General features: G+C 36.4%; 2 protein-coding genes and 1 long non-coding RNA gene across 4 annotated transcripts; 1 reads left to right on the top strand and 2 right to left on the bottom strand.

Annotated features, from left to right (window-relative positions):
• Positions 732-1,426, top strand: LOC109948208. Its single transcript, XR_002270813.1, has 2 exons — positions 732-843; positions 1,293-1,426. It is a non-coding gene; the product is annotated as an uncharacterized LOC109948208 (long non-coding RNA).
• LOC18783677 (probable E3 ubiquitin-protein ligase RNF217) lies at positions 10,049-11,136 on the bottom strand. Its single transcript, XM_020559252.1, has 2 exons — positions 10,331-11,136; positions 10,049-10,130 (listed from the first exon to the last, which is right to left on the bottom strand). Exons 1-2 carry the CDS (start codon positions 11,134-11,136, stop codon positions 10,049-10,051), a joined length of 888 nt encoding a protein of 295 aa, XP_020414841.1.
• LOC18781834 (AT-rich interactive domain-containing protein 4) lies at positions 11,899-19,455 on the bottom strand. Of its 2 annotated transcripts, none has more exons than XM_020559708.1 (16): positions 18,636-19,455; positions 17,978-18,486; positions 17,631-17,819; positions 17,356-17,409; positions 17,064-17,152; positions 16,499-16,778; positions 16,308-16,364; positions 16,008-16,039; positions 15,506-15,641; positions 15,250-15,423; positions 14,191-14,826; positions 13,480-13,617; positions 13,279-13,377; positions 12,728-12,828; positions 12,540-12,630; positions 11,899-12,444 (listed from the first exon to the last, which is right to left on the bottom strand). In XM_020559708.1, exons 2-16 carry the CDS (start codon positions 18,125-18,127, stop codon positions 12,319-12,321), a joined length of 2,352 nt encoding a protein of 783 aa, XP_020415297.1. In that variant the 5' UTR covers positions 18,128-18,486; positions 18,636-19,455; the 3' UTR covers positions 11,899-12,318. The 2 variants fall into 2 exon arrangements, with proteins under 2 accessions (XP_020415297.1, XP_007217035.1); XM_007216973.2 differs by having other exon boundaries at positions 17,978-18,280.

Below are 21,849 nucleotides of genomic sequence, written 5' to 3'. Positions count from 1 at the left end.
ACAAAATAGTGGAATGTTTTGTCTTTATCCCTGTGTTCTTGGATGTGATGTTTGAGTGGTTTTTGCTTACACCTTTCACTTCTTTCAAAAAGACACAAGGAGGAAATTTGAGAGAATCTTATGCACCATGTAATTTTTTTCTTATTGTTGGTTACTGACCTTGTGGATCAGCCTGCTTAATTAAGCTATATTTGACTGTAAAAAACAGTCATTCATAAAATAAGATTTTAAAAAGGCCATACAACAGTGACCTGTTTAACCAGTGAATATTTTCTGAAAAACATAGTGACATATTGCTGTTAAATCAATATATATATATATATATAAACAATTACAGTCCCTTTTCTTTAGGACTCGTTTGAAAGTAATTTTTTTTTTTTCAATGAGACGTTTGACAGTAATTTTAGATAGACTAATAGTCATTTCTATGAAGAATCATTTCTCCATATAATTACTTTAAAGTAGTTTGATTTTATGGAGAATCATCTCTCATGTGCTTACGTGAAGACTCATATTTTAAACGGATAAAAGAAGATATTTATCTTTTAGATAAACTTCACCAATATTATCTTTTTAAGATATTTATCGTTTGGATAATCTTATCTGGTTAGGATCTTTATTTTTTGGATAAACTTGAATGTTCTTATCCTTTTAATATTGAAGTTTATCCTATCCCTATAAACACTATAAATAGGAGCATAACCTTATAGTTTCTAAACATGATAAATTGGAAAGAAGGAGAGAGTGGTGATGAAACTCTTGGAGCTTGGTTTCGGTGATAGTACATGAAGATAGGTAGATGGGTTGTCTTGCCAATTTATTTTAAGGGCTCTCATTATCGAGGTGAATGGTTTATGTAATGTGTTCTAAAAGTTCTTATTTTGTGATAAAATATGAAAACCATGAATTATCGTGGATTTGTTCTATTTACAATTATCTCTCTATTTCAAGTCAAACATGTCTAATTTGTAGCAATCTTTCACACTATATATATTGGAATATTTGTGAAGTATGTATTATTCATGGAACATGAGAACTTAAATGTTGGGGTATCAGAGGGATAGATGTACCACACGAGGACATAGGGTAGTAAGGCCAATAGAGGTCACGTGGTTAGTTACATGCTATGAAGGATAACCGAGATATGAAGAGATGATGTGATATGATCTGGATTGGTGTATCTTTTCATGATATTTTCTAGAGTGTGTAAAATAGCATTGCTTGACTAGCATATTACATAATCTACTCACTGAGCAGTGGTTGCTCATCATTCACCCTATTTAATTTTTCAGATGTATTAGTGGGCAAGACAAGGACTAAATCGGTTGAGGCTGAATTAGATGAGAGTGATAGAGCTTTATTTATTTTTATTGTAAAGTTATAAGATTTTGGATATATTTTTATAAGAGAAGTTTATTTTAAACCCTGTTTTGGCTTTCTTTTTATTTTCTCACACACCGGGTGTATGGTTTCTACCAACCCCAGCTCCGGGGTGTGACAGCTTCTTCTCAAAATCGCTTAAAATCACTTAAAGTAATTATATGGAGAAGCACATGAGAGATGTTTCTCCCTTTAAGAGCAATTCCACCCATGGTGCCATGGTTAATAGCAAGTAAGGGCAAACACTATTCACGTGAATAGTGATTGCCCTATTCTTTTTTATTTTGCTTTTCAACCATTGTCATGGCAAATCAAGGCAAACACTATTCACATGAGATATGAGGAGAGCAATTTGTATGTTGTCTTGTTGTGGGAAGTGAAGAACATGGCTAGGTATTTATAGAAAAAATAAAAAATCTGAATTTTTTGGTTTTTTTTTCTTTTTTTAATTTAAATTGGTTGTTGATGTCAGTATGAGATCAGCAAACTCAAGCAGCAGATCAAGCAATTCTTGCTTTTGGGTTAGCCTGGGTAAATGGGGCCCATTTTTGCCTGGACTGCCTTTCATTGCTGAGCTTCCTTTTGCCCTAACAAATGAGCACAGGTGGAAGTACTCTAAGTAATTTTGACCCTCCCAAAATCACTCATAAATGAGCTCTTATTAGTTAGAACGAGTGTTTTTTATGTAGATAGGAAAACCAGAAATCAAACATGCCAACAAGACAAAATGGAATCTTCAATCTATGAATGAGACACCACCCAATTTTAAATTTAATTAAATATCATCAACTAAAAATATATATATATATACATATATATTTATACAATCTCGATCTCTTATATGTAATTTGCAACGAATCTACATTGCATACTAAAAGTAGAGGTCTCTGCAAATGGTCTCACAAGCTTATTCACTTCTCATTTCTTTCTTTGATGTTACTTCTAATATTAGTATAGAATTGGATCCGTGACAATGATCTGGTCTAGATTCTCTACGGTAGAAAAAGGCCCAGGTTTGCTGCCGCTTACGTGTGACTTTGTATGGGAAGTTGGGATGTTTTTTTTATAAATATATTATATATTTGTAAAAGCCTTTTTTTTGTTGACAGAGTAAAAATTTATTTGTATTTAGAAATGTAAAATAAATAAAAAAATTGAGTGTTCAGTTGGGGTACTAGTTGTGTGGTCATAATCGAACACGAAATTTAATTCGGAAATGTAATATTATTATTATTAATATATAAAAAGCTGAATGGGCACACGTGTTTATGTCTTCTATGTCATGTCACACGAGGGTTTCTTCTTCTATGCCATGTCAGAGACATGGTTTCTTCTTCGATGCCATGTCACACGAAGGTTAATTTGTATCGCCAATTGCAGCTAATTAATCACCATTTCAACTATACACCAACTTCCTTTCCCCAAAATCCTCTCTAATTTGGGTTACCGCATGACTTGATGCAGAAATTTGTACATAATTACCTACCCTTAGCCTTCGTTCATTTGGATAAAGGTATTTGAAAGAAATTTTTTGAATTTGACGACAAAGCTAAATTTGTTAAATAAAATTAGAAAACATTAGATTGTATGTATTTTAAAAGAGTCTAATGAATTTGGAATGACTATATACAATGAGTCGTTTGAAATCCATTTGTTTTTTTCATTTCTTTCTTCTTCTTCAAAATGCTTTAAGATACTTTGGAGGTAATATTTTTCGTGACAAAAAAAGTTCACCTAATTAAAAGTTAATTTTGTTTCTGTCCCGTTTACCTAATTAAAGTTGCAAGAGACAAATAATGTCCTTGTGTTATTCTTGTGACCAAGTGCTCCAGTTATGGCAAGGCAAAGGGGTCACTGCAATGAAAGACTAGTTGCTGCTGTGATTTACTGCTCAGGGTGTGAGCATGCATGCGCATGAATAATATGGATACTGCGCCTATAACTGTATTCTGAACTTATAGAGTTAGGCCGAGGTGATGTCTCGAACACATATTGTAGGGTTAGTGTTTTTGATGCAAACAAAGTTTTTGTTTAGAGCTGCACTTGTACAGAATGATCCATAATATTGTGAGGACAAGTGAAATTTTTGTTTTTTTTCTTTTGATACAAGCGATATTAGAAAAGGGGAAATTAAATTTAAGACTTAGTGCATGTGTAAATACTCTTAATAACTTGAACTAAAACCCCTGCACTTTTACGGTTCTGTGACTTGTCCTCTCTGAGCAAAGTGACACGTTTTAAGAAGATGGTTAAGCACTACGTACTATGCATAAGTTGTATATGCAGCATTGCCGTCTTCATTGAGAAGCTGTAATTTGATATCAAGGATGCCTTGGTGAACTTTACCGTAACTATGTACAGGTTAATTAGCACAGTGTTATAAGTAAAATATCAAACACACATAATAGAAGGTAAAGTTTCACATAATTAAAGTTAAGGTTTTTTGTCCTGTTTACCTAATTAAAGTTGAAAGATATTAATTTTGCCCTTTTTTTTTTTAAATTCTTGTCACTGACAACATATACAAATTATTATTCACTAACAAAGGTGTCTCTGCAAGATTTTACTGTGTTTTAATATTTATATATCGGGAACCTTGTGCGGTGGCACCATTTACATACATTCTGGGCCGCCCACTGCTAATAACATATACAAATTATTGTTGATAATGTGACCTGCTGTAGTTATGGTCAAGGAAGGAGTCTCTGCAAGACCTTGCTGTGCTTTAATAATGCCAACAATCTTATCGACCTGGGCAATAAGCCAAAAACCTAGCTTGTATATATGCAGTGTCCGTGACGAATGCGCCATGATTTGTTGCACAATTAATTTTCTTAATTACGATTTGGATGTATTATTAGCATATTCTTCTCGTCTATGAATAATTATGAGAGAATATGTTTGTACTCTCAAATGTCAACCACACATGCACTTTGACTTCAACCCTACAAACAAAATTTCCAATGATTTTATGTTCTTTATGTTTTTTTTTTCTATACGTACAGCCGCACGGCTATACTCCGTATTTCGAATTTGGCAAAATAATATGTCTAGATGTAGATTGTATGGTAAACGAATACTTGTAGATTCTACTGGACAACTTTCATCTTCTTTCTCAAACTTCAAATTGGAAAAATTGACCATGTGAGGTTAATCAGATGAAATATTTTATTTAGGAGTCTGATTTGACTTGCTTTTGGATTTAACTAGGGAATAAAGAAGAATTCCGCAACATTTCCACGGTCTCTTTATTAAAGTTGATTTGCCTTGGAGTGGACCATCAAACTCAAAACGGGGAAGAAGCCATTATATATATACGAATTTTGATATGTTATAATGTGGGCTCTATGGGGCAAGGGAAAATGACTCCTTTACTAAAACAAAGAACCAATCCTATGATGATAGATAGAGGTTTAGAAAAGTTTTTTTTTTTTGAAGTGATTTCTCTCCAGATCGTTTTAACTTTTTAGCCGAATCAGGTCATTAGGGAAAGTTTTCCCATGTACGCCGTACTGCTATTAGAATGACTCCCTTTATAATATTTTTCCAATGTACTCGTTTTGTTTGATCTAATAAACTTCTATCGTTTTTTTATAAAATAAAATAAAACACAGAGAACCAATCAAGCGAAAATAATTCAAGAAACATGCACCATTAACGAAATCACCACTCATAATAATATGCCCTTAAGTAAGGATGATGAATTTGGCCTAATCAATTGAGATCGATGTCTAAGGTGGAACCCAATCAAAGTTGCAAGTGTGCAACCACGCATGGCCAGGACAGTTGTCGATCATGATCTTCTCTTATCATCATTGACATTTTGGAAGAATATATGGTGGTGGGTGGCCCATGCTTTGTAGAAGAAATCACAACCATCATAACTGTAGTTCTTTGAGTGTTACATAAATATGATGACTTCCTCTTTGGTTTCACATCTTCAAGATCTCAGCCAAAACAAGCAAAGGTGGGGTTAACTTGGATGAACAAGCTTAGCATTTGTGGTATTGGTGTGGCTTTGAATTTGAATTCAATGGGGCCATAATACAGTGACAAAGGAGCACATATTTGTTCTTCAAAAACCTAAGAAGAAGCCAACATTTGTTGAGGAAAGAGGGGGAAAAAAAATAGTTTGAAAGTGATATTTCGGGAAGCAAAGGAATAAAAGAAACGAAAGTGGTGGACATGGAGGCCCCATGAGGCAGTGAAACCATGCATACTTTGGTTTAAATTAAGATGGGAGACAGAGGGAGAGAGGTGAAGACTGAGGAAGGTAGGGTCGATCTTCTTAATGCAATTATTGATAAGTTAATTATTAGTCGTAGTAAAGAGGGGCCATTCTTTCTAGGTTAGGTTTCGATTTAAAACAAAGTAGGGTTTATGATTTTGTGAAGGTTCTTGCATCTTCTGTCCTAAATTTTCTCAAGTAGGGATGCAAAATCAACGACACAAAAGAAAAGGAATTATTTCTGAAAGAGAAGTGATCAAGGTAAAGGAGAATATGAACCATTAATTAATGAAATAACCACTAATAAATCAAGAAATATGCACCCTTATAGTAGTTTTTATACAAGCGATAGGGGGATTCGAAGTCGGATAAGCACATCCACTCTAACCAACTTGACTAAGTTCATATCTGCTTTTTAAAAGTGAATTTAATTTTAATTAACTGGTGCGTAGGCACCATGAGCTTGGTCGTTATCTGTTGACAGAAAATTCAAAGTTACAGCATTATACATGGGCCATATGTGAGAGGACACCGCAGATGAGCAAATTATGTGGTCAATGCAAATTAAATTGGAGGTGTATGGATGACCCCATTTGTCACCAACCACCTGACCTACTTGTTTTTGTTTCAGATGTCGGGGAAAGAAAGAAGCAAATGTTTTGAGGTTTCATGAAGTGGGTCTAGTTTACTTGTTTGGGTTGCCAGTTTTTCCATAAGCCCATAATTACTGATTGGTAAAGTTCTATGAAGACTTCAAAAACTTGCTCTGGACACCCATTATTCATTTTATTTGTTCATGGCTTGGCTACAGCACTGATCATGTACAAGATGATTGAAATTCACAAGCCTTTAGACAATTTTTTAAAAACAAAATAAAGAAATAAAAGAAGTAAGAAATTAGGGGGAATGAGCCCACCATCTCTCCCAAAACTACTTGCATGTGCCTCTTTTACGGGTAATTCTCACTAGTTATACATAATTATGTATGAGTTTTTTTTATTTAAATTCCGTATTTTTCTTTGTTCAGCCCAATACTTAAATTATTAAACTCTTAAATTTTATTATTGTGTAAAATGACAAAAAAAAGTTATCCAACTTCATACTTAACCCTAGTACATCTATACACACACTCCATACACCTCACCATTCTTTATATGAAGTTTTAGAAACACAAACTCCTCTACACCCTATTGCCAAATTACTCTTCTCTTTCAATCCAAAAAACCTACTACACTCTCATCTTCTCTTCACAAACCCTAATTATGGTAAATCATAATCAAACAAACAAATCAGAAATAATAATAATAATAATCATCATCATAATCAAAGAAACAAAACTGGAGGGGAAAAAATAAAAACCAGACCTTGATTGCGAAGTAAAGAAACAATGCCTGCCTAAGCCTTTGATTGATATATAATCTGGAAATTGCCACATGGGTTTGCTTTGTTGAACAAGAAAATTTAACAAATTTAAAAAATTAATAATAAAATAATGCTGCTACACATTTGACAAGTGTTTTTATCTCTTTTAAGTAATGTGAGGTTGAGGTGAACTTCGAGTAGTGAAAGACAAGATAGCGGAGTGTGGGGTGTGAGGTTGATGCATTTTTATTTATTTATTTATTATGATAGGTGTGTATTTAGGGATAGTTTGGGAAGAATAGTGGAGTTTTCTTAAAAATTGTGAAAATTTGAATTAGAAATTAGGGTGAACTTAGAATATAGAACAAATAAAAATGCGGAGTTTAAATAAAAAAACACTTATATATATATATATATATATCTCTTTTATTACATGATAATACTTATCACAAGTGTCTCCCTTATGAGTTATATTCTTAGGTACTGGTTGCATACAATTGATTATATGAAAGAAAAATTCTTTTTCTATCCTGTCCCTCCAACCTCGCAAGCCACATCCTAATCTTCCGTTGCACCTAGCACATGTTAACTTATATATCCTTCTTGTCAAATAAGGTGGGGCAAAATTTTTCGATGTGGGACTTTATATTCTTCAACACTTCTCTTTATCCCTATCTTTACATGATTAGTCATATCATAATGAGAGAAGATACACAACATGTGTTATGGGAGTGTAGGAGCCATATAGAAGAAAGAGATTTATTTGATTAAATACTGGAAAAGGTCAATACATAAAAACTAAACCAATCACAAACTAAACTCTTTAGAAAAATACATAAAATCAATTTAAAAACAAAATATAAGATTAATATAAAAAAATTTAAAAAAGGAAAAGAAAAGAGAACACTCATTAGCCATTGGAGGGAGGAAAGAGACGTGAGGGGGCGATTGGGGAGGTTGAATTCAGGAGGGGGACGATCTGTGGGGTGGAGAAGGACGGTGTGTAGATGGTGCCCATTCATTCTTTTTGTTTCTTGTTTTTTCGGTTCATGAGTTCTCCCATTCTAAGTAAGTAACACAAAAAAATACGTATTTTAATAAAAGAATCCCTAAACTTCAAGGAAAAAAAAGAAGGGTAAGTATTCTCTTGAGTGAGATTGGGTAAGTAATTTTCTTATAATTTAGACTGCCCGTATTGATTATAGCCCTAAACTTTAGAAATTAACTACCGAAAAACAGACCTTAATTATATGCTTCATAGTCAAGTCACTGGTACTTACCATTATATATACCACTTACCATCTTCATAACGAGATCTCCTTCATAACAAAACATAACAAAACCTAGAGCTACCTACCATATTATCTCCAAGATTGCTTCACAATATTTTAGGGTTTGCCATTGCTTTCCTTCCCTCTAGAGTTCGCCATTGATTTCCTTCCCTCTAGGGTTCGCCATTAGTTTCCTTCCCTCTAGGGTTTGCCATTAGTTTCCTTCCCTCTAGTGTTTGCCATTAATATCACAAGAACTAGTGCTACCATGGCTAAGAGGGGTGCTGATGAGAGTGAGATCACAAACGATGACAATATCAATGGGAAAAGACAGAGAACTGATCCTACCATGGTTAAGATGGTTGCTGCTGAGAGTGAGATCACAAACGATGACAATATCAATGGGAAAAGGCAGATAACTGATCCTACCATGGCTAAGATGGGTGCTGCTGAGATTGAGATCACAAACGATGACAATATCAATGGGAAAAGGCAGATAACTGATCCTACCATGGCTAAGATGGGTGCTTCTGAGAGTGAGATCACAAACGATAACAATATCAATGGGAAAAGGCCGAGAACTGATCCTACCATGGCTAAGAGGGGTGCTGCTGAGATTGAGATCACAAACGATAACAATATCAATGGGAAAAGGCCAAGCAAACGTCAAAGAAGGGTTGAAATCAAGAAAGTTGAAGAGAAGAACAAGCGTCACGTGACCTTCTCCAAGCGCAAAAGGGGTCTCTTCAACAAAGCCGCCGAGCTCAGCGTTTTGTGCGGTGCAGAGACAGCGGGGATCGTCGTGTCTAGCAACGGCAAGGTGTTCTGCTTCGGCAGCCCCTCCGCTGATACCGTCATCCACCGCTACCTCGGCCACAATGCCTCCTCATTATTACATGCAGGTCAGCCAGATATTCATCATGTAAACGGCGAAGTTCGCTATTGTCCTTACAATATTTCTTCGCATGTGAGTATAATGCGCAATGGTAATAAACAAGTAGAGGATTATATGGAAGCTAGGAGGCACATGGAGGTAGAGAAGATCAAGCGTGTGAAGAATAATAATACTGACAATATTGATGATATTGATAACAATATTGATGGAGAAAGAGGAGGATGGTGTCATTGGTGGTGGGAGAAGCCAATTGAGATGACGACAAGTTTGGAGGAGTTTGAGGAATACATGGCAGCCTTGCGCCAGTTGAAACACAATGTTGAAGTTCGAACCAATCAAATGGTTATCAATGTTGGGTACAATTGTTAATGTAGATTATGTTTTATAAATTCACTACATATGTAAATATATATATATATAAAAAACTCTTTATTCAGATTTTCTCCAGATGCAAGCAATTTGGGTAGATAATTATGTTTTTCTTTTCCTTCTTTGATCTAATTGTCAACAACTTTGTCCATTTCATATGTTTGCCCTTTAGGTATCGTTTGAACATAGACTGGATTGGAGTTGAGTCCAAGTCCGTTTTAATGAGTCTCACCCATGTAGATACAATACATTGTACTGTTGTCCAATTTAATAAGTATTAGTTTACGAAATAGCGGATATGTTGTCCTTAGATCATCGATGTTAAGATCTTATGAATTAGTCTTGCCAAAAAAAGCGACTACAATTCCTTCCTCACAAATCTCATATTGCAATAGTTTCAACAAATCTCATGATGTAGAGTCAAGATTTTTATCACATAATATGGCATAGAAAACCCCCAAAATACAACCAAAGATCAAAACCTCCCATTACATTTCTTTTTCTGAAAGGATGCTCCTATTCATTATTTGGCTTATAAAGTTCTCAAGCTGTTGAACATACATGACTGGAAAATTGGCTGTGACGCCAATATGATCCACAGCCGTAGCAAAACTCCAATCCACACCTAAAAAAGCAAAATAAGAGTGAAAATTTTAGTATCACATACATGAAACTAGTAAATCAAAGCCTCCTCAATCTGCGAAACAATGTAGTGAAGTGTTTCTTCATAGTAGACAGAACATATATCTAATCATGAAACCAATAAGAAGATCAGATTATTGAACACATGAGAAAAAAGAAAAATATAAATTAATGCTTGCTAACCTGCATGTAATGTGTAAGCAGCCATCAGTCTTTTCCACAAAGAAGTTGCATCTGGGACACCTCCTCCAATTCTTCTTCTTTGCAAGCTCCATCACCATGATATCTTCCTTCTCTCTCTCATTCTCATTCAAGTTCTGAAACTCCCCACAGTCAATCCCAGCATGCCATGCAACCTTGCACTGAGCACAGAACAGTCTCCGACAATTCGGGCACTCGGAGACAGTCACAACCTCTCCTCCATCATCCACCAGCAAAGCAGAACAGTCCTTAAAAGGGCAGTAAAATTTCTGAGACCCCAAAACCAGAGACTCACAGAGAGCATTTTCCCACCTATTAAACACTTCCTTGGGAATAATAGACCGGCATGATTGTGGCTCCAGCACTTCTTTGCACTTCACATCAGGACACTTCACCATTGAAATGTTTTCCTGAATTTTAGTCCCAACATATGTTCCAATGCAATCAGTGCAAAATGAGTGGTTGCAGCCACTGTTTGTGAACATTTCTTGGGTTGATTTTACATCCATGCAGATCAAGCAGAAAGTTTCAGAGGATTGGCCAGTTTCTTTTTCCTTCCCCTTCTGTTTTTTCATGGGGGTTTCAACATCTTCCTCTCTATTGGAGGGTTGAGTAGAAATTTTGGGAGTTATTGAAGAGATTGCAGAGGACATGAGGGCTTCTTGCAGCTGCAATTCATGTGCATATTTCTCATCTGAGATGGGAAATACTTCCTCATCATGAAGAGCTGAAAAGTAAAAGTCATCCACCAAATCAAGAGCTTCACCAGAGCTTGATGTTCCCTCCATTTTTTATTTCAGTCAGATTTTTGAGAGCAGGGGACTCTGTCAATTAGGGTTTACCCTTCTGGCTTCTATCTCAATTTATTTATTTGGATGCATGGTATTAGAAATTAATGTGTGTTGGCTGTTGATAAGCTTTCCTCAATTTCCCAAACGATGGGCACTTTACTTCCAAGAGGTTAATTTTACCTTACCGTTATGTTTTTGTATTCTGTGCTTCTCGGTCTTCAATCTTTGTTTTTATTTTTCTTTTCCAAAATAAATTTATTATGAAAAGCCTTTATTAATTTTAATCTCTCTCATTCCCATTGATTCACCCCGTTCTTCGTCATTTTCACTTTAACCACCAGACCTTTTTTCCCTTAAAAATAAAATAAAAATTGAAACTTATACTTTTTGTGTGCAATGTATATTGACAGTGATATAAAGTTGCTACAATTTGTATTGTGTGATGAAAATAGGGTTGTGTTCTATCCCAAGAAGTTCAAAAATAAAAATGGCCACGAAAAACAGGGGCAGGAGCAGAACAGGAAAACCCCTAATCCAGGGCCTTTTGAGATGGAGACGGGTATAAGAAATGAGATGGAGACGGGTATAAGAAATGGTGGCAAGGGGCTAAGTAATGAGGGCAAACGCGCCTAGCCTTGCCCCACCCATCGCAACACAAACTGGTTCACAAATCTAAGCTTATGGGACACTACTGAATTTTTTCCCTAGGGGAGGAGGAAGAATTGATAAACAGGGGGAGAGAGAGAGAGAGAGAGAGAGTTGATAAGTCAGTATAATCATAATCTTTCATTAAACGCTACATAAGTCATATATGTTCACATCGATAGCGGAATTATATTACAACGACACTTCCGAATCATGGGATTTCTTGACTATCAACCACAATCCCCTCCTCCCCCAAAGGGAAAAAAAACAAAAACAAAAAACAGAAATTAAAGCAAAAAATAGGACAGAAATTTCCCACCCAAAATGAAATGCCTACACTAACTAGTATGCTCTACTACACTTTTTTCTAACTTTGTCCTCCCCCCATATTTTGTCTCCTACTTTACCATCAATGCAATTGATCAGCCGGACAATTTAACAATTTCTTGCGCCAGATTGGGGAGGAAGCAACCTCAAAATCAGAGAGCCAGAAGGAAAAGAATATAACTATGATGTTATAAGAGCAAAACTGAATTACAGTGGCCGTGATACCGTGGAGCCTTGAGAAAAACCATTTGCAATTTTCTGTGGTTTCTTCTTGAAATTGCTGATGCTGCAATGCGGACATATGTATTCCAGTCCATCTGTTTTTGCATAATCCTGCAAAGTCAAAACAAAAGATTAACATATAAAAGCCAAAGGATTAGCTTGACAACCACAAGGTGCTCACGGAGATTGAGATTGTGATATGATACCTTAAAAGCACCAAGACCCTGCCTTCTGTCGCAGCCAAAGTGGGCCCACTCACCACATATTCCACAGTTCACCCAATCTCCTGCTGCGCTACTGCAGAACAGTTTCCAATAACATGTAAGCAGACATTAGCAAAGTTAAAAAATTCAACACCGGAGAAGTAAAAAAATAGGATGGGATAAATGCTAACCTGTGACACAATAAACAGCACTCTCCATCTACATCATCATGAGCCAATTCGTATTCTAGGAGGTAAGTTTCGTAATGTCTTTTAAGCGTATTTCCAACACCCTGTGAAAACAAGAACCATACTCACCTGTATCAATTGATGTGTTACAATCAATTGAACCCTTTCACATAAAGGAGTGACTTGGTCTACTCATCCTGTAGTGATTACATACTTTTTTGGTATTTGAGCTAAGATAATTGGAAAGAATCCCCAAACATTCTAGATGCACTACTCTGCCACAGAATTAATTGTTTCACAATTCTGGTCCCACCTGTTCATATTTTTTTTTATAGGATATGCTTTTTCCTTCCCAGGTAGGCCCAGAGTCAGCACAACTCTGACACAAAATTAACTGTTTCACAATTCTGGCGCCACCTATTCATTTTTTATTTATAGGATATGCTTTTTCCTTCCCAGGTAGGCCCAGAGTCACCTTACTACCTCTTCGTTAATCTTGAAACATTAATTATTTCAAAGTTAAAAACAAAACCAAAGGGAGATTATAGACATACAGTCATTCTATTGGTCATGGTGTAATTGCGCATCTTTGAGAAGATCTGTCCTTTCCAGTTGATGCCGTTGCCAACATGAAAGCCTCCCCTTGTAACCACCTGACAAACACCTCATCCTTCAATAACAAATTTCACTAAATTCTATATATTTTCTTCAGTAAGTGAAACCTAATTCCTGGCCAAGGAATTTGGTTAGTTCACCTCTTTATACAAGTTGTAGAGGTCAAGCCGCTTTCCATTGAGAATGGCATCTGGAAACTCGGCGAGTCCACCTTGAGGAATGAGTCGACTATGTCCTCGGAGAATTAGAAACTGCATTACATCCTTCAAAAACTCCTCCTGCTCAAGGGATAAATAAAAAGTAATCATAAGCAAGTGATTGCAACCAAAAAAAAAAAAAACAAAAAACAGGAGGAAATTAAAACCCAATAGTTAGGTATTATATTGGAAGAGATAGCATGCAAAAGAATTTCATACTGTAATAAGGGAACTCCTTTCATGTCCCCACTTTTTTTTTATTCCACAACATCCCCTCTTATACCTTACCAATTCTTATTTTCCAAGCAAAATTACATCTTTTGAAATAATTTTGAAATAATAAAAAAATAAAAATTTCCACTACCATTTTAAAAGTAGCTATTCCCTATTTTGATTTTCTCATACACTACCCCACTTTCTTTCTTGACAGTTATTTTATTTTATGATCTACATCTATACTAATTTTTATTACATGATTACAGCCTACATGAGGAAAACAATCTCCAGCATGCGAAGGGCTAATATGTTGATTACTTGTGGACATATATAGTTACTTAACTCTGTGTATAATATATAGAAACAGAGCTGGTTGTTCCTCTCGAACTTGTTCAACACCTACAAACTGATTTAACATTTTGAAAGAAAATAACTCACCTCTAAGCAAGAATGTATTGGGCTTCTTCCGCAACCATGTTTCTTTAAAGGCAGAGGATTCAAGGAAATAATCTGCTTAGAATGTGAAGAGCTTGAGTACGATTTTCGTTGTGTTGTTGGAGTTAATCCAACAATATTGAGCTTTGTGGGGGGAGCAGGAGGTAGATTAGCCTTAAATTGGCCTCCATCGTGCCCATCTAACTCGGACATTCCAGAAAAGGGTGTCATTTTAGGACGACGAACATGAGGAATGGGCCTCATTGCAGCTATTTTCAATCTTTGCCTAGGTGGAAGTAAAGGCGTGCTAACCCCATTCATGGCTCCAGCTTCTTTGTTGTCTTCGTCTATTTTAGAAGCAGCTAGACTTGGAAGCCTCTGGCTGTAATTAGAACCCCGGCTTGTCTCTTGGCATGGTTGAGATCTCTTCCTACTAGGAGGAGGTGGTCTCAACCAAGTAGGAGGGCTGCCGAGAATGAAGTCATTCGATTTATTATCTTTTCCCAGACTTGAACAGAAGAAAAGAAGGCGCTCAGCATCTTCTTTTTCAAAAGAAGCAACAGGCAATCCCTGAATGCTGGCAATGCCAAGTGCAACTAAACTATGATAGGAAACATCAGGTGCGAGCTGCCTCAAAACCTGAAATTTTAGTCGCAGCAAATACAGCAGTTACATAAAATACTGGAAAAATTGCCTCTTTTTTATTCAACCTAAATAAAAACTGAACACAGACGATCTAAAAGCCAACAAGATAAATTTGCTTTTTTAATAGAATGCTCCTTAGATCTTCCCAAGTGCTGATGTGGTAGCCATAAAAGCAGAATCTCCATTTTCACGAGGTACATGCCTTCTATACAAGTTAGCCCACCCCAATCTCTTGTAATACCCAACCAAAAGAGGGATGAATTTGATTACAACCGCAGATTGGGCAGGCGAGTGGTGACTAGTAGAGTCAAAATTAATAAAAGGGGGCATAATTCACACAATTCTTTCAGATTCTTAAAATGTTACCAGATATCATGATAGCAAAGACTTAAGACAGGGAAAGAAGTAGGTAAAAACCTGTGAAGCCCATGCTGGAACCTTCATGCATACTTCAAATACAGTAGCCCCACATGCAATTGAAGCAGACTTCCGTGGTTCAGCTAGAGGTACTTTGTTTCCCTCGTTGTTGGGCAGTGCACGTACTAGTTGAATCTCTTCAATAACCTCATTCTTTATATGATTCTCCAAAAGCTGAAAATAAACAGGTCACAAGGTGTAAAAGTTGAACAGCTCCGACTACCAGAATTTTTCCAGACAAGTCCTTCAGGATTACCTGATCATCAAAGCAAGTTTGTGCACTGCCTGACACAAGAAGTGAGATGTGCGCAGAACTACACGTTGATACATCACATCGCATAGTCACAACACCACGAGAAAATGTCCCAGCCTGAAGAGGCGGTGGAGGAGCACTGATCACATTGAAAAACATTAATTAATGAATTGTATTCACAACACTGCACAACTGCACAACAATTCATCTTTGGGGGAAAATAATAAAAAAGTAACAGGGAGTTTGAAAGTTCAATGTAGTATTGAAGATGTTTCAAATGCCAAAAAGCATTAATATTCAACACCTACTTTAGAAAAACATAAGAAAATGGTGACGCCTACACATGAAGGCTTCTCTTGTAAACAAAGTCAACAGTATCCTTTCTCCCCATGAACAGTTATTTAAACCAATAAGATGATGTAAACTACTATGCAATTAAAAAAATTACAAATATCCAATCGAGCAACAATAAAAGAGCATCCATTATTTACAGGATCCAACATACCTAAACTTGCCATGAAGCTTGCTCCCACGCATCTGGAGCAACATAATTACAAAATGAGGAAAAGTTATCACTCCTTGCACCATGATGATGATATTAAGGGTAGTAGATAAAAATAAGATAGCTATTTTTTGGATAGATACAAATGTAACCAAGTTAAGTAAGGCAGTACAAATACTCTTTTCTTCACTAACTTTAATATATCAAACCAAGCATTCTCTAGCAGGGCATGACGAAATGCTTCCCCAAAATAAAGCTATAGGGAAATGAAAGGCAAATAGGCTAAGGAGAAATCACACTTACTTCGATGTTTAAGAGGGCATTGAGACCATCCTCCAAAGGTTCTAATAAACTTGCATCCTGAAAATACGTCAGCCCATCATAAGTCTATGAATGAGGAGATGGGTATGTTTTTGCTGGCATTCGTGTACATGTGTTCCTACATGAAGAATTAGTATTTAAACACTGGTAAAAAGAGGTACAGTCGGGCTTACCAATGTGGAAGGCTCCCCACAAACAAGAAACCTCAAGATCACATCATCATCATGTATCTTTATAGCAGGGAGAGTACCCAAGGAACCTTCTTCATCTTCCTCCACATCTGCCTCAGGGGGATCAACGTTGATCTTCAAACGATCACCAAGAAGGCATGGCCCCAGCTCAGCACTACTAGATTTGTGTCTGTTAGCAGGAATGGCATGGCTGTTTTCTACACAGTAAAGCCTAAAGGAAGCATATGCAAGTTGGAAAGCATCCCATGTATGAGTTGATGAACTGCAATCCAAAAAACTGCAATTGTCAAGCCTGTTTAGTGTTTGTACAGAATATAGTAGCGTAAAGATGTGTCAATTAACGTCGGGAATTGTACAATTCCTATAATCCAATCAATGGCATTATCTCCAGTGATGCTAAGGAGACATTAAACAACAGTAGTGCACATATATACATGTGCTAACCACAACCTTTTCAAAATGGCATTTCTTTCTCTATAACCAATCCAACAAGCTATCCAGAGATCCTTTACCCACATGCTCGGAAAAATTAATAAAAGATAAGTACCTCTGTACGACTGAAAGCAATGCATGTCGAAAGTGGCAAGCAGCATAAGAAGAAAATTCATGTTTCCAATATATCACATAAGGAATTCCCTGCACATGAAACATGCATAGTCAACCACAATTTTCAACAAAAAATAAATAACAGGCTTGCTCAGACAAAAAAATAAATAACTAAAATAACAAAACAGGCTTGCAGTTCTGAAACAAAAGTTCAACACCGTAACTAGCCATTTCTCACTGAGCCCTGGTAGTGAACTCCTGAAAGCATACTTAATAAGCCTTACTGTAATTACCTTAGAGTGAAGTGCCGCTGCCAAATTTTCACCATTTGGAACCTCCAAATAAACCTGCATATATACATATATTAAATGAAGCTGGGTCACATGAAAAAAAACCTTTCGAGATATTACAAAGAACAATAGAAAAGAACAGAAGAAAAAAATCACATAAACCAAAATCGAGGAATGAACTGCATACAGATTTCCAGACCACAAGAAATCATGCAATGCAGACTCTCCTCACACCTCACAAAAAAGGACTTTGCAAGTTCAGGAAATCTAATACATACAGTTGTAGGCAACGTGGCACTGAAGATCTCAGATATAGCTTCAGCAGTCGACAAATCAACATCTTCCCAGACAGGAGACCCAATTTCATTATTCTCAAGCTGTTCTCCTTGCAAGTATACAAGATTTGGCTTATATGATTCAAGCATTTTACAGAACTCCTCTTTGCTTGGCTTGGTCAGAGTTTGAACCTGCATTAGAAGAGTGACAAATATGGTAAATTTCAAAACTAAACTGAAACAAGGAATTCACTTAATGAGCTAAAAACAAGAAGATACTGGTAATTAAAGTATACGCAACACATTCCATATTTAAAATTCAGAAGAGAATGGTAATAGCAAATTCTAACCTCCAAACGACCTAAAGAGACTAACTCTGGAAACGGGTATTTGAGCTTCTCATCTAGGGTGTCCTCGTTAGGTTTTTCTTCAGAAATTTTCCCACAAGTGACCACAAGCAGACTACAAGTTTGCTTTGAAGCTCCCTGAGAATGATTCATTATTTCCCTGCAGGCGCCCAGAGAGGTGGCAAAGCAAAGAAGCTCAAGCTGCTCACCCAAGAATTAAAACCCGAAAACCATCACATCTCCTAGATTATAACACTGAGGGCATGCATCAACTTCGACCCTGACTTGGATACCAACCACACCAACCTGATCAAATTTCCAACTTGATTCAACTTGTAGCTAGCATTCAAGAAGGGATAACCAAATCTACTAAGAGGGGTCAAATCCCTCCTCACAAAGCACTCTCAGAACCAAAATTTCGCCAGAAAGCCAGCATGGACTCAAAGAACAGAAGGTCCTAGCAACAAGATCCAGGACCCAAAACAAGCCAAACCCTATCTCACAGGAAGAACCTATAATGGAAACTATGAGCAAACTCGACCAACTTTTGCTTACTGATGGAAGCAAATTGGAAAAAAGCCCTCGAATTTCAACCCAAAAACTGTTGAAATTGAAAAAATAACCGAGACCCAAATGAGAAAACCTGGAGAAATCAACGAACCTGGCAAGGAACAAGGGAAAATTCACCACCTCAGACCACAGAAACCGAAAAACTCACCGACCCAGATGAGGAATTTGAAGAACTTGAACAACCCAGAAGAGAAAATCAGGAAATACCGACGACCCAAGCGAGTCCTTAGCTTCTACAATCACAAAAAAGCACAAAATAGACGAGTAAAGTATGAAAAGAGAACCCTAGGCCCGTAAAATCCAAATCCCCAAAAAGAAATTCGCATAAAAAAAACCAACTTCTAATAGGAATTAATTTATTTATCTGTTTCTGTCTATTGTATCTAATTCAGCACCAAAATAAATCAAAATGCTCACAGTCACCAAAATTTAATAAATTTAAAGTAATTAATATTCGCATTTGTTAAATAGGTGGGTGTGTCAGAAAAATGCATTCAACCTCAAAAAGGTCAAACATAACCAAAAAAACATTGATGAAACAAAAAGAGACTAATTAAAAGGACTTTTGCGATCTTGATAAAGTACCAAACTTTGATTGGAACCCAATTGAGTTTAGCGTGTAACAAACATTCAACCCAAAGCCTCAAAGCCAAAAGTTCGTAACTTTCTTAGAAACTGAACCAAAACCAAAACAGAGGAGCAGTAAGTTTTTCAAGTCCCATTACGATTTGTTAATCTTTTTCTTGTATTATTATTACCCTCAAGATTCGGAACTTGTGGAAGGTAAAGTAACAACAACAATGTTTTTGATGTGGTCATATGCTCCAAAAGATAATCAAAGAAAGCCCAGGATTTCTTTACTATATTTGTTTTCTTATGCATTTCATTTAATTTAATTTTCCTGTTGGGTTTTGGGTTAAGATTGCCATTCATAATTCTTTTCGTTTTTCTTTTGATTGCTTCAAGTTGATTGGATGCACGAGGAGGCCCTGATCTTATTTGCTCGGAGCTTGATCAATGATCAAAGCTCATCCAATTCCCAGTCTCCATCAACATCTCGCTCCCACGTGCGCGCGCGTAAATGTACACGCTATGGTGCCTAAGCGCCGAATGAAGCATGCAATGCAAGTAATCATTTCAAAAGTAACTCCCAACTCAACTTGAAACTTGAAATTTGAGCTCCTAATGCAAATTAGAAAGGTTTTTGGAGTTAAAAGTTTGAGTCTTTTAATTTCCAACTCCATTTTGATGAAAAGAAAAAAAAAATTACCAACCCAATCACAAATGCAATTTCATAATCCAAACCATTGATTTTGTATGTTATGATTGTGATTAGATCAATAATCGAACATAATTTTTTTTTAATGAACACTAAACTATTTGTGATGATAATCAAATTGCTAAACAGAATCCTAGACTGAGTTTTAAAAGTAGCACATTTCAAGATATGCTTAACAACAAAACAAAACAAAAAATTGACTTATCTTATATTTGTAGAACTTATGAGTTAAGTTGGTATTTTTGATGTCTTTGATTGTACTATTGTAATTTATATTTGATTATTAAAAAAAAAGGTTCACGAGTTAACTCAATCATATTTGGAATCTGAATTAGAGTCTCAAATTGGCCATCCAACCTACTAATTTCTTGAAGTTATTAAGTCTTACCACACATGGTTGAGCTTGAACTTGAGTAAGCTACAATAAGAATTGAGAGATTTTCTCTCTTCTATTTTGCTTCGACTAATGAATTTGAATTTTGTGCTTATCTTGTGACAACAACTAACGTTTATGCACGTGCCCATGTAAACTTGTCTTCTCCCACTTTTGATATTGAAGGAGAGTGGTGGTTTTATTAGTTTTCTTTTAATTCAGGAAAATGAACAAGTTTCTTATCCGCCTAATGTCACATCATGTTGTTAACAATAGATCTTAATTTCAATTCCAATTGTCAGAAATTAAAGGCTTAACCAACAAAGTAAGGATACTTTCTTTTAAGAAACAGAAAAGGCAAGATAGTGAAATTTTATAACCATAAGTAAGAGTTTAACAGCATCTCCAACGAACTCTTATCATTAAAACCATATTATGCGACATAATTGGAGATACTCGGAGTACCACAACCAATGCTATTTGAACATGATGGGATTGTATGTGATATGATCTGCTTATATGATCTGAAGGTTAGTTGTCATGTCTTTAATATATATGAAATATGGGTAAATTACTCAAATGGTCCTCAAATTTGTACTCGATTTACATTTTAGTCCCTCAATTAAATTATTCATTCAAATGATCCATTAACTATATATTAATCACTCCATTGGTCTTACCGTCTAATTTTCTGTTAAATTTAACCAAATTTTAGGATAAATACAACTTTTCATAATTAACAAATAAAATAGGGTTAAAATAAATACAAAATTAGAAAATCATTGAAGAAAAAGAGAAAAAAAATCATGAGACCCAAACCCCCTCCCTTCGATTTCTTCTCCCCCATTCCCCACAGACCTCTCCAATTACTGCGTTTGTAAAAGATGGTTTGTCAATGGACTTCAACCATCCAGCCCAACAATTAATGTCCAAAATAATACTAACAAAGGTCTGATCTTTGATAACAGTTGGCTGTTTTGTTTCATTTTCCAAGGTGGGGTTTTGATCATTTCTTGGTGCAATAACTTGGTTTGTGTGAAAAGCTGAAGCGGTATGTCTACTTGCTGCTGCTGCTGAGGAGTGAGGACCCAAGGAGGATGGAGAAGCTTGTTAAAGAGACGCAGAGGAAGAGGAAAGCTCCTGAAGAGGTGGGCAATGGCGAAAATGATGGTGGAGCTGAAGAGGATCAATAGAGGCAAAAAAGAAGTAGGCAAAAAAGTGACGGAATTCTAGGAAATGAGGATCAAGACACTGCAGGTCTGGTTGAAGGATGGTTTGGCGGTGGTCTGAGTGTTGGTGAAGAAATTGCTCGCCTTTTTGGTGAAGGGAGTGGTGGGAGTGTTGGCCTTGGTATTGATGGCATAAATCCCCAAAACCCTCGCAGCAATTTCGGCGTCTTGGCCGGAGAACCGGTACTTGTACTTGGAAGGTGAGAAATTGACAGTGGCTGTGATTTTGGGAGGTGGGGTTGGCGGGTGATGAGGTGGGGAAGAGGGGTGGGTGGTTGTCTCTCAACAACAAAGGGAAATCAATGGGGAGGGGGAGATGGTCTGGGTGGTTGTTGAGTTGGGGTTTTGGGTTCGTTGGGAGGGGGTTTGTGGAAGATTTTTTTTTCTTTTCTTTTTATGTAGTTGCTGACTGGGTGGAGGGTGG

This window comes from Prunus persica, chromosome G3 (genome assembly GCF_000346465.2).
Source record: "Prunus persica cultivar Lovell chromosome G3, Prunus_persica_NCBIv2, whole genome shotgun sequence".
NCBI classification, from domain to species: Eukaryota; Viridiplantae; Streptophyta; class Magnoliopsida; order Rosales; family Rosaceae; genus Prunus; species Prunus persica.
Note: the sequence above shows the minus strand (reverse complement) of the source record. Positions and strands in the feature narration are given on the sequence as shown.